The sequence below is a fragment of the Aspergillus multicolor genome (genome assembly GCF_047715735.1).
Source record: "Aspergillus multicolor strain CBS 133.54 unplaced genomic scaffold BDW74scaffold_11, whole genome shotgun sequence".
Lineage (NCBI taxonomy): Eukaryota > Fungi > Ascomycota > Eurotiomycetes > Eurotiales > Aspergillaceae > Aspergillus > Aspergillus multicolor.
The window spans coordinates 67,620-80,749 of NW_027395962.1; the positions used below are offsets into that span (position 1 = coordinate 67,620).

Below are 13,130 nucleotides of genomic sequence, written 5' to 3' on the forward strand. Positions count from 1 at the left end.
ACTATTCTTCAAACCAACCAAATCTAAACCCATCGGCGATCGAGTTCCTCTTCGATATCGGAACCCGATTCTAGAGACAGATCTATGGCCTCTCCTGGATGCTCTAGAACGATTCCATCGGCGACAAATACCCAGAGTCGATCAGCAAGAACAGCAATGTCTTTTTCGTGAAGAAGCTAGCTGGAGACAGATGCTGCTCCAGCAGCCTCCCACCTCAACGATAGCGGTTATCTGGTATGACGACTGGCTTCAGCCGAAGCCTACCCTTGCCCGTTGTCACTTGGAAGATGGGGAGTATCTTCGTATGCATGATCTGGAACGGGGAGTTAAAGACCTCAGCAAGGAAACAAACTCTGCGTGTCCCTCGAGCTCATGGCCCTCGGTGCACTGCAGCAGGCGGGATAACGTATACAAAAATGCTTCGGGGGTGGCGTAGTAGCGGGTCCCGTCGATGTAGGCGCGGGTTCGGAGGACGTCACGGACCCACGAAAGAGTTTCAGCCAGCTCAGAGCCGCGTCCATATTTGTGGAAGAGGCGGAGGACGTTGATGCAGACGATTGGGTCGACGCGGAGGCGGGAACGGTCGAAGTAAGTCTTCTCTTCCATTAGATTGAGGGAACATAATGTGTTAAGGAGACGCAGAACGTACCAGGACTATGCCATCAACGCTAACATGACTTGCCATTTCATCCGTGATGGGGTGGACGACTTTCTCCTCTCGATCTAGGACCGTCAATGCGAGAGCTGTGGTGTCGAAGTCATCTGGGTAAGTGCTTATCGAGGACTGAGGCACATCTACTCATTGCAAGTGGACAATCAACTTGGGATTTCGAAATACACACCCTGAAGGAAATTCCAAGTCCGCGAACCCTCCATGAAAGAAACGAGCTCGCTAATATCTCTTTGTCAGCACCACATCCCCTCACCTTCACCATATGAAACCCAAAGAATATACTCACTTATCTCCAGTGACCCCAAAGATAACTAGCTGGCTGAAGTTCTCCATAAACTCAACACCCATTACTCGTGATACTAAACAAGCCCTTCGCATTTGCTCGCAGAAACCACTTCCCGTACTCTACCCCATCCCCCAACGCATTCTGTATCAAGCGCAGGGTGTTTTCCGCATTTTCTGAATGCAGAATCACACGAGCACCCATGGACTTCGCCGCAAGGACATCCTCAGTTGACGACCCAACGAACAGAGCTTTCTCGACCGAATCAGACAGACCAAGTTCAGAAAGGACATGGCCGTAGAAACAACGATCCGGCTTGCGCGTTCCAACCTCATGAGACAAGAAGACGTGGTCAAAGACATTTTCATCCCCAACCCAGTCAGCGATAATCTTGCGCAACGCTTCACACCCCGCAGTCGGCGCAGGGATATTCAACATGGCGCAGAGCACGATCCCCTCACTCTCACCCTCGCCTTTGCCCTCGCCTCCAGCAGCAGCATGGGCAGCAGCAGCTTGAACCTCCCTCTTCAGCGCGCGCAGATTCTCAACGACGTGCATGTACACATCCTGATCCATGACACCCTGCACACGCGCCTGGCGCACGATATCCATGACGTCTTCAATGTCCAGTATATACCGCCACGCAATACTCTGGCAGGTCATGGACTCGCTGGCCTCGCCGCGCTCGTGGCTGGCCCAGATGTCGCTGTCGAGGGACTCGCGGATGATATGGCGCGGGATTCTGGTACTTGTTGGGAGGGATGGGCGCGGGATGAGTAGGTCCCAGAGGTCGAGAATTATGGCTTTGGGGGTGGCATTTTGCGATAGAGCCCGATGCAATAAGTCAAGATTTGGTTTAATTTGGACGAAGAGGATGTAGGCAGGTAAGGTAAGGAAGGTGTCGATATTGCACTGAGTATCAAGTTTGGATTGGAACGATGTTTTTAGAGACATCTTGCGGGAGACAAGATGCTACTTTCATAGATTGTCCAGGAGAGTTCGGTGGTGTTGTGGTGGTGACAGCGGGTCCCTTCACTTTTCCACGACTGCTCTGGATTTTGGATATTGGATATTCACTTGGATCTTCAATCTTCCAAGGCCCCGCGCCCAGTATCCGAACCAGAACCAGGCCCAGCTTGACGGGTCAGCGTAGGAGGCGCGTCACGCAGTCACTTCATTCACTGATCGATTGCCTTGAAATCTGAGCAGCCACTGGCAAGAACTAAGTAGCAGACAGTAGACTGTTCAGTGACCAGGCCAGGACAGGTGTCTAACTCATTCACCAGCTTCTATTCTCTGCTGACTTTCTTATCCAAATCCCGTGTGGCTTAGATCTCTTCGTAGCGAGATCTGAGGCCATAGCTCGCTATGAGATGCTCAGGGGCATGGCCCGGTCGTAGAACCACTCTGGATCTTATACTCTGGATTATAATTCCGCAACCACTGCTAAAACTTAGAAACCGACAAAGCGGGCTATGAATATGTCCTTGAACTAGCTATCTCTCGTGACAGGAATGCTTGTCCAGTGCTTATACGGCTACAATCGTACTAGTTTTCCAGTGGGAAGTCAGGAGTTCTTGCCTAGCTCTGGTCTTACATCTGATAAAATCCAGTTTGTACACTCATACTCAAGAACTTGGTCATGGTTGATTGCTATATACTATCTGTCGTCAGCTGGGGAAATGACAAAGGCCCTCATCATGCCGACAAGAAATAACACGGGAGTTAGCAGCGAAAGAAACGACAAGGTCACCCCATCATCCGAATAACAATATAAACCCAGCCATCCCCATAGGCCGCAGCACGCACAACCTCCTCCACAGGCGCAGACATCGGTACCGCAGCTCCATGCAGCACGGGTTTCGCTAGGACCGGTGTCCGGCGACTCGGGAACAGATGTGGGAGAAGTGTGTGGAGAGCTGTGCCGATTGTTTGCGTTTGCGGCTGCGTTGTCCCAGCTCCGGGTGATGATACTGAAGCGCGTGATGACGCAAGTGTAGACTGAGCCATCTGTTGTTGCACCTGTGATGGGGTTGTCGATATCGTCGGAGGAATGGGCGACTGCACGACTTTGAGGAATGGAGAATCCGAGGCGGAATCAGGCTTCGGCGGGAGGGGGAGAAACAATCGGACGGGAAGGTTTCGCAGGGGTTGGTGGCCGTTGGACGGGAGGAGGATATTCATTATACGTTGGAAGGAGGGGAGGTCGACTTCAGCGTGTCAGTGCTCATTTACACAGTCACGGATGGAACGAGAACGGGAGAAGTACCATCCTGAACAGCGCTCCACAACCCGGACGAATCGTCCTTGGAAAGACTCATGATTCCCTTTGCCGTCCCGTTGCGGAGAAAATCAGCCTCCTTGACACTATTGATGAAAGCGTCATGCATGACCATGCCCTTAGCATCGAGCCGGACAAGTTCCTCATCAGGCCAGTCGCTGAAATGGACGACAAGCCGCCACGGGAGTGGGCTGTCAACTGAAGACCCGACATCGCTGGATTTCGTTGCTGGGTCGGCGCCCGCGTACAGATCGTAAAGCAGGCCAACGGGGTAGTGCCACTTCAGTGCCACCCCTTCGAACGAGAACCAGCCGTCATGCGGCTCTGAAGCGGCGGGATCAATGAGAGATGAAGAAAAGAAGGCTTTGAGTCTGGGAAGGAGAGACGGTAGATATGAGATCCGAGGGTAGGAGATCTAGAACTGGATTTAGCCGAGGCTCATCATGATGACAGCTTGCAGACGTACGAGGTACGGGTCTGCTTGGTCGTATGTGCGGCTCTCAGATGGAGCAAGTGTAATCTGTAGAGGGAGCTGGCCTTCCCAGATGGATTTCTGGATGCTGTGTAATGTGGCCGGATTCATGGCTACGGTGGTGCCTGTGGGGTTGTTAGTGCTTGGTTCTCTCTAAAGTGCGGGACTCACTAGAGCGGAGATCTCTGGGGCTATAGCATTTCCATCATTAGGTCTGACTCTGCATATAAAAGTCTGAAGGGATTTTGATGATTTAAAGGCGCTCAAGTGGTAGAGCGATGGAAACCAGGCTGGAGTCAAGATGGATGGAATGGGACGGAGACGCTCAACAAGGCAACTTTCCCGATCATGGTCACGTGATACTTCAGGTCTACTACCCTAGTCTACCCTACTGTATGTTGGATGATTTCTCTACTTCGAATAAGGGCTGAAACTGTTCTCTAATGCTTGAGCTAGCTCTAGTACTCTCACTTAAGCTGTATACTAGGGTAGAGGAGCCCAATTCAAGTATCCGCATTGCGTCACACGTAGCATCGGTTTAATATATATTTTGCACGCATCTTACGGAAATAGACTGCGGAGAGATTAGGCGTTGAATTTAGTATGTCTGCCATGGCTACGAGGAGAGGAACCGCCAATACAGGAGCCAGGATGGAAATGCACTTGCTAATAGCCACACTTAGAAATAAAAACAAACATACAATGTCACTACTACCAAACCTATAACTATCGAAGGGTCATGCCCAATCACAAGGAGGAGAACCAAGCCTGTAGATGATTTAGATCTACAGACCTCACCAAGAGCATCACAGAGCAACAACACAACTCTCGCTGGAGAACATGACTATAGGCCAAAGTGAAAGGTTCCCTCGTCGACATCTCATAGGCTCATACAGGGTCCCAGGCCGTCCGTTGATCGCGGCAGGATAAGGTTTACGACAAGGGGGCTGTGCCTCCAGCTCCTCGGCTGCAGTTGCCGACCTCACGACATACGGAGTAGGTATGACCGAAGGTCCGAAGTATTTGACTTCGAGGGGCTTCCCAACTCAATGGTAAGCAAGGGGTACGAACACGTGGGGGGCTGCCACGATGGCTGGGGGTGCGGGGAAAGTCCCCTCATGAGACATTTGGTTTCAACAAGGAAAGATGTGCCAGGATTTCGTAGCCTGTTGCTGGGTGGGTTAAGGGCCAATTGAGAACGTATCCTCGGGAAACTTTATCCACTAACCTTAGGTGATCGGGGGCTGAAAATATGATCGCGTAGCTTGGGCCACGACCGGCAGATATAGCTGATCGAGTGCGATGAAGGCTGTGCACCGCCTGGGCTGGACTCGCTACCGCTCTCATATGAACATACTCGGCGAAGATGTGTGGAAGTGAACGGGCTTTCTAGGCGTATCACGTCTCATAGGGAGCGGTGTGACGATGGGTCTAGATGATTGCAATGGGTCGTATCGTCTCGTGGTTAGTGTGCCTAAGACCCATATTGCTGGGTGCTAGACTTACTGAAATTGATGCGCGGACCTAAAACTGTAGAGCAGGCGTGGCATAGCATAGCGAGATCACTGAAACCATCCAGCCAACTATTTGCCGGATAGCCTTGCCGGATAACCCACACGTATGCGGCAGCCGCAAGAGTACCTCGGGGGTCAGAGACCCGTCGGGCGTCAGGGGAGCATCTCCAGCCGTTTACGAAGTGAATACGAGAGTCTAGACCGTCAAGGCTTGTCGAAGCTGCAGCTGCCGAGTGGAGTGTATCTGACCTGTCCGGAGCGGTTGAGGACAGATTCGGTAAAAAGACCCAGCCACTCGGATCTATCATGTATCATGCAAATGCTCAATAGTCAGCGGTCGGAGTATAGCTACGCCGTAGATCTGTTTGTCGTGGTAAGTTTATCGGCTGACTAGATTGGGTATGTGCAGGTCGCGGCCGAACTGTGGAGTAGGATTTAAGTATTTGGCCAACTCTTCCAGCTTAAGATGCTGTGGTAACTGGCGTTCGTGATATTCCAGCGGGTCAACTTCGGCTATGCGCCGCATGTCACCGGATTAAAAAAACAATAACATTGGTGCTTTTGAACTGGCGATACCTTCCGCTATGGTCAGGAACCACAGCCGTGGATGTCAGAAACATGCCTCAGCCAAGACTGCTGACAGTGGGGTTTGTCATAGAGTGGATGCGTACTTTGTGGTGGCTGAAACCACTCTCAAGTGAACGTGAGCTTTGTGATATCTGACAGAATTCATAGTCAACTTCAGTTCAAGGCTAACCGCTGCGCTGGGACCGCGCAGCTCCATGCGAACAGCTTGCTTGGCGGCAAGAGCGGGCAATTAGCCGACAAGGGTGAAGCTGCGGGTTGAATCATAGTTTCGCAAATCGCTTGCCAGGATGCAGGGTAGAACCTTGTCAAGGCTTCGGATGGCCCCTTGGTCCTGCAAGCTAGGTTACCAGCAGCACTAGCTCGTGGGAGGCCTAGATTTTCAATTCCCTTACCGTATCAGTAGTAGGCTGTCATTGACCGTCGTAGCGGATAACAGCAACGCAGATGCTCGCTCAGATGCTGTATCGCTGCCGAACCTTTATGACAGCTGTAGATTTCATGCACTCCCGGGACCAAGGGCACTTTAGCGAGCAGCCGTGACTTTAAACCTCCATCGGATTCAGGCCAGAATCGTGGTCTGCGGAGTGACGTGCCGAAGCGCTGCGTTCTGAGAACGCAGAAATGACATGAACTGGACCATCTCCAAGTATTCCAGGCCTTGAGGTGGGTACAGTAGCCGGTAGCTGACATTCTGTGCCCTTTCTAGTACGGCGCTTGCTGTAACCCGTCACTGCAGCTGCAGCTGCGGCTGGGTCCAGGGTTAATGCGAGAACCCGTCTTTCTGGAACCCAATACTCACACCTGGTCCGCTAGTGGTGGAAAGCTTGATTTGTGGCGCACGCGCATGGCCACTGCCAGGGGGTTATTTCAGGATGCCAGGCTGCCAGAGCCGGGGAGACCTGCCAAAGTACCTCATTATTATCCCACGGTTTCGGGCGCAGCTTGAGGGAACTTAATTTTGGCCCTAATGCTGAAACCGCCCGGTGTGCCAAATTTAGCGCACATATTGCTTTTGATCAGAAAACATGTAACTTTTCTTGCTTCGCGGCCCAAGCGTCATCACGTCAGAAAACGGACGCACAAGCATTAGGTCGCCATACGAATGCCCGAATAAGAAAGAAGAAGAACGATCTTCAAGACAGGACTCTGTTCATCTCCCAATTTGACCTATGCTGAAAAGCGAAGCGAGAACCTTGCCGGTGAGAGTGGATGATCCTAAATTGATCTTGTGAGCTGCGGTTACTGCGTAATCACGATCTCAGCTAGTAACTCCAGGTAGAATTGATGATCGATAAGTCGACGCCGGTGAATGAGCAGAAACAAGTAGGAAAAAGCAAAAACGCACCAGCAAAGACTAATCGCCACACCGAGACAAGTAGAGTTGCGACGGCTTGATTATTCTAAGTCAAAGATGCAGCCGCGCAGACACTATGTAAAGATAATGGTGCAAACATGTAAGAGAGAGAGAGAACGCACCTAGCAAGCTCCTAGATCGATACGTGCAGTGTTCCCGAGAAATCAGCCAACAGCATTGGCTCAGGGGCATGACTTTCGTTATTCGCACATCGGTTGGGCAAAGAAGAGGGAGCCTTCCACGCTCGGAGAGATCGCTATTCAACTGCCGACAATCCCAATATGCATGCGTGGATGGGAGTCGAGCCCTGCTGCCATTGTCCTCATTCAGCCTTGAGGGATGCGATCGTCAACGTCAGTTTAGACTCGGCCGAGCCCCAAACGGTCCCGAGCACATGCTCGATCACTTCTCTCTTCGGCATAGTCATGCTCGCACGGTCGAACAAGATCATCGCCTTTTGATCACAAATAGCATTGCAATTGGCGACTCATGTAAGGTCAGACCGTGGGATCTAGGTAGGCCTGGACAACCGCCTCGATTGCACGTAATTGGTTTCAGCCACTGTCCCTGCCAAGCTGAACAGATATCGCGTATCGCATGACACCTCGTTGGCCAACCGCGCGGAGTAACTCCGTTTCGAGGTTTCGAAAGACCTTCTGTACTCGACTAATAACGCCAACGCCCGTTGATCCCATTGGCGGCAATGCTATACCGAGGGACTGGGTGTGGTGGCGTACGGCTCGTGTGCCCGGTGTATCTCTAACGCATTGTCCTTGAATCATCTAGACTGTTCGTTCTGGACCCATCATTGCTCGCTGCCAACCCGGATACCTAGGGTTCCTCGTGTTGAGACGGCCCCATGCATGACCATTATAGCAATCTTGCAGCCTAGCATGCTGATCAACGAGCACTAGGTAACCTCAAAGCTAGGCCGAGGTGAGTTGACCGGAAGGGCTGTATATCGACCCCAAGGTTCGCAATCACCGCCGTCCTATCTTCAGCATGGGATCTCAAGCAATCACATCATAGCTTCTGTTTCAAAAGTACAAGGAGAATCTGCGAGAACCTGTCAGACTTTGCCCTTTACGGATATTCTATGTGGAAATTCCTGACCAGAAAGCGCAGTACACGAAAATCTCCCACTCTAGTAGTGTCTTCGATTTGTTCACTCGCTGCAATTCCCTAGTTTGTTGAGCCAGCTTTTTCTTTTTCTCATACTCTTCATCGTTGAATCTCTACGTGAGAACGAAACTCTGTCTTGTTTCAGTGGTCCACCTCTTCTTGTGACACATTCTCTAGACTCAGTTGTTAGCCTGATGGAAGGAGTTAGTATGCGACTCCTGGAGACGTATAAAGAAGAGAGATCCTCCCTCAGTACTCACCAACAATCATCAACAACACTCAATACAAGTTCTCATCTCTTCAACAAACCCCCTATCCTAGCTTTTGCCTCGAGCAAGCGAGCTTCATCACCTTTTCTCGAAAGCACGAGTGTCAGACTTGACTAAACAAAATGTCCTCAAACGAGCATGCATCATCAAGGTACGTCTCCAAGTCTTCTACACCACCGACCTGCTAACATCACTCGGCCAGGAGCCTTAATGGAACGGACAATAAGCTCAGCGCAGAAAACCTGAGAAGGGTACCGGATGAGAGCGGCCGCGGCGCTGACCGGTTCGACAAATCGTCCTCGGCAAACTCACCATACTTTGCGCGCGCCGCAATGGAGAACCGTGCACAGCATCTGAGCAAGCTAAAAAGTCAACTGAACGCAACAGACGCCCTTCTGAAGAAGTGAAAAAGAGGAACGGTTGAATATTGAATGGCACCACTAGTGGCCCTGGTATGGACTATAAGAGAGACCGCGAAACTGGAGGAGAAATCTTCTACATGCAATGTCTATCTCGAAGGGAAAGTCAATAGAAATAAGGGGAAACGAGTGTCTGGAATCGAGTAAAGCATGAGCCGGGAAAGAGAAAATCATTAGTGTATCCTGATCGACACGAATTGAAAAGTCCTTAGCAATAAGAGAAAACAAGTGTCTGAAATCGAGTAAAGCATGAACCGGGAAAGAGAAAATTATCAGTGTATCACGATTGACGATAATCAAACAATGCATCAAAGGTAATTTGGGCGATTTCATCGTACTGGGTGCTGGGAAACTCATGGCCAGCAGAAAACTCCTTGAAAACCACGGTATCTCCAAGAGTAGTCCCCACATCTTCCAATAGTTCGTCGGAACAGATGCTCGTATCATACAGGCCGTACATGATGATAACTTTGTCACTCGCAAGTCCATTTAACTTCTGCTCTACGGCAGAAAGCGCCTTCTGCTTGGACAGGTACATCCCAAGACGCTGCCATGTCTCGTGTTGCCGTCCATACAAGATTGGTCCATAGCGCATGCTGGACAGGAAGGCGTGTGCGAAACCAGCATGGTAATTGAGCTGCCAAGAGATAGCAGCTGGGACGGTGACATGAGGGTATGACTGAGATAGCAAATGGGGTTCAGCCTCTCCTTGTGGAGGGATTTCTGCGGTCAGGGCGTCGCGTGAACGAAATTTTTTCGACTGGGAGTTCGGTATTGAAAGGGGCCCAGCGCGCAAACGAGCCTCAGAAAGGGGTTTTAGCAGTTCGAACGGCAAGCCCCCAGCATACATGACTCGGGAGGGGTAGCTGATATGGGAGTCACGAATCAACCCTGTTGGAGCAAGGAGAATGAGAGCCTTCAATAGGTGAGGAAAGAACGATGCAAATGATGTAGCGATACCGCCACCAAGGGAGTAGCCGATCAAACAGAATTTACCAGAGCCGAATCCTGTCCATGAAAGCGGCGAGAAGCTCAGGGCCAAGAAGATTTGTGATATAAACAATCGTTCATCTTGAGGTACATCGGAGGGGCAGTCGGAGTAGCCTCACCCAAACCTAACGCCAGCTATCAGTCAGATCCTAGTTCAGGGATCATTGTGACACTGACAAGTCAAACAACATGACTCGGCAACGTCGGGACTACCAAGCCGCGAGCTACTCCGCCAAGTGCGATACAGGGAGTGGTAAGGCCGTGGATAAGCAGCACCTTGCACCCCCATTGCGGACCCCATTCATAGACGCGCATCGATCCATAGAGAGTCTGCACGTCTCGTGCTCCAGGCAGTACATCTGCTGGCAGGGGGTGGCGGCTGTTGTCGGTTTGGGCAGTTTGCGTTGCAGCAAGCGGGGCCTTGAGAATAGACTTGGGTTTCATGTGTAGCTCAGGGTATAAGGTAGGGAAAGATGGCCTATGCCTAAGGATATCGCTGCTGTAGTGGGCAGGGTATAATGAGAGCGGTAATCTGTTAGAGAAACTGAGAGGTTCTGGATATTGCTCCAGGAGGCCATGGCTGCAGACTTAGAGTGGCCTTTCTCTCAGTCTCAGTCGCTACTGCTTTTCTTGGGACAAGTTCTCTTGATGTCGGCAGGAACAGGAAGAGGAAGAGCCAAGAGCGAGTGGCTGATAACCTTAGAAGGCGGAAATGGTCTCTTAATCCTGGAATATAATGCACAAGGGTCCAACCGAGGCTCATTCACGCGCTAACCATACGCAGCTGGTGCTTTCTCCGATAGTCACATGACCCTGGGGGCCCAGGGGTGTCTCTGTCAGCTGAGGTGGAGAATTCTTAGTAATTCAAGGCCTCCAACTACTGAATTTGTGAGCCAGATGAATTTGAATATAGCTATTCTCCCAAAGGGTAAATAGAGGATTCAGCTATACAAACTCCTTGCAGAACTTTTACATTTGCATATAAGAACCCTTAAGAATTCTTAAAATTAAAAGAATTTATCACACTTTTTACCTTTTATATAATACCTAGTATTTAATTAGTATTCTTAGCTAGTATAGTTTAAAGGTATTATAGTTATAAGCCTGGATTCTAACTTAATAGCTAGCTTATATTAAATTCTTATCTTTTTTAGACCTTGTAAAACTATTCCTAACCCCTAATATACACGCCCTTTTACTATATAAAGGCCTTCTGGAACAGAGTAACTCCTATAAACTGGAAGTTAAATACTAATTAAATTATAATGCTATATATAATATAAGATGTTATTATAAGCTCTACCAGCGCTGCCTTAAGTGTGATAATTATTTTTAAGTCCAGGAATAACTAGCAGGCCTGGTATAGTTATATCTCTTGCTTTATAAAAGTTGCAGGCGTATGGGATTACTTAAATCCCGAAATTAAAGCTGATTAATAACCTGAAATTCCTAAATATCCGGATCTTCCGGCGGAGGATATAATAAAAAAAGCCTTTAAGATGTATAACAGGCGCTGGAACTATGCCAAGTTTATTAATTTTAAAATCCAGGATATAAATAAAGTGATTTAAAGGTTAATTACTTTTTTAATTTAATAACTTATTAGGGATAAGCTTACCGCGAAGGTTCTTGCTAAACTAAAGTAGTAATTTAAGCTAATAACTCTTAAATGTAAATTAAAGGCATTTAATAAATATGTCACGGTGTTAACAGCCCTAATTAAGCAAGGGAAGATCTTGCAATAACTTTAGAATTATAAAAACGCTTATTAAGAGATATTATATCTTAAGTAACCTAAATTTAGTAACCATACCGCTAATATCTTATTCCTAAAAGTAATTAGCAGATACTCTTGAGCTACGCTAAGTAAAATATAGATTAACTAAATTAGGAAGGTGTAGATACAGCAGATTACCTAAAACTTATTTTTAAATATTATTAATATTTCTTTATAATTAATAGCTTTATTAAGTCCTTTGCGGGCCATGTGGCCTTTGCTACACTTAGTAAAGAGTCTAATAAAATATCTAAGTTAAAGCCATCCGCAGAGAAAGTTGCCTGCCCGTGTGGCTGCAAGTGTGAAGTAAAATACTGCTTTTATTTTATGCATTCTCGCAGGCCTAACTAGTATAGATTTAATAATTCTGCAGAAAAGAAGGTTAGTAAAGCGCTTAAAAGGACTAATAAATATAAAAAAAACTTTAAGAAATTAAGGCAAATAATAATAAGGTAATAAAAGAGAAGAAGAAGAGAAATATAAAGCCTTAAAGGCCTTTACTAGTTGCCAGAGTAGCTGTTAAAAAAGAAGAACACTATGTATAATCTATAGTATATTATATTAGCGCACTTGTCTTTAGTACTCATAATATATAATCCCTGGCGCTTTTTAAAGCCTTTATATTTAACACAGGCGCCTTTATTTATGTCTATAATAATATTAGGCGTTTTACCACGCTTAATTATTAACGCGGAGGCAGTATCCGCGCAGGTAATTTAAACTGCATTATTTAAGGCTTTGAATCTGTGACACTTTATTTAAAGACTTTAAAAGGCAAATTAATAATACTAACTCTAGGAAATATTATATACACGCCTGGATTTTATATAAATATCCTGTTAGCAAGGCGCCTTAAGAAATTAGGATACCACTAGGATTTTAACACCCTAATTATAAAGAATAAAAAGAAAGTATTTTACCTTAAAGATTATTTATCCGGCCTTTAAATAGTTAACTCCGGGGAATATATAAAACCTTAAAAAAAGGTGTACTTGTTAAGTTACCTAAGAGGTAAAACCTCTGCTTAGGAACTAAAAATTACAGGAGATCTTAATATTTTTTATTAACACCTGGGTTATATTAATAATAAGGCGCTTTAACACCTTCCAGTAGTAACTTAGGGAGTTAAAATAATAAATACTTAAATATCTTAATACTGCAAGATATATTAAATTAGCTAGGCACCTTAATAAACCTCTTAAAGGCCCCGTGAGCTAGTTAAAGCTATATTTAACTATATACACCTGGATTTAATCTTCATAAAAATGGCAATGAATGGAGATAAGTAAATAACTTATTTTTATAACAAGTTTAGCAGGTTTTATTAGATTTATACTTACTAGTTAAAAGCCTTTTACTATAAAGTTATTAAGCAGTTTACTAAACTT

General features: G+C 47.3%; 4 protein-coding genes across 4 annotated transcripts; 1 reads left to right on the forward strand and 3 right to left on the reverse strand.

Moving 5' to 3' along the window:
• Positions 1-276: 276 nt before the first annotated feature.
• BDW74DRAFT_177722 (HAD family hydrolase) lies at positions 277-1,910 on the reverse strand (the record flags this gene model as incomplete). The annotated part of the gene is made up of 4 exons (XM_073728968.1): positions 277-594; positions 650-795; positions 843-892; positions 1,078-1,910. The coding sequence occupies 4 exons, from the start codon at positions 1,908-1,910 to the stop codon at positions 277-279; spliced, it is 1,347 nt and encodes a 448-aa protein (XP_073584074.1).
• Positions 1,911-2,608: 698 nt separating this feature from the next.
• On the reverse strand, positions 2,609-3,990 carry BDW74DRAFT_152480 (autophagy protein 5). The gene is made up of 3 exons (XM_073724372.1): positions 3,704-3,990; positions 3,226-3,652; positions 2,609-3,166 (listed from the first exon to the last, which is right to left on the reverse strand). The coding sequence occupies exons 1-3, from the start codon at positions 3,818-3,820 to the stop codon at positions 2,706-2,708; spliced, it is 1,005 nt and encodes a 334-aa protein (XP_073584075.1). The 5' UTR covers positions 3,821-3,990; the 3' UTR covers positions 2,609-2,705.
• Positions 3,991-8,678: 4,688 nt separating this feature from the next.
• BDW74DRAFT_177724 (uncharacterized protein) lies at positions 8,679-8,963 on the forward strand (the record flags this gene model as incomplete). Its single annotated transcript, XM_073728969.1, has 2 exons — positions 8,679-8,707; positions 8,759-8,963. 2 exons carry the CDS (start codon positions 8,679-8,681, stop codon positions 8,961-8,963), a joined length of 234 nt encoding a protein of 77 aa, XP_073584076.1.
• Positions 8,964-9,255: 292 nt separating this feature from the next.
• Positions 9,256-9,825, reverse strand: BDW74DRAFT_177725 (uncharacterized protein; the record flags this gene model as incomplete). The annotated part of the gene is made up of 1 exon (XM_073728970.1): positions 9,256-9,825. One exon carries the CDS (start codon positions 9,823-9,825, stop codon positions 9,256-9,258), a length of 570 nt encoding a protein of 189 aa, XP_073584077.1.
• Between the last annotated feature and the right edge of the window lie 3,305 nt (positions 9,826-13,130).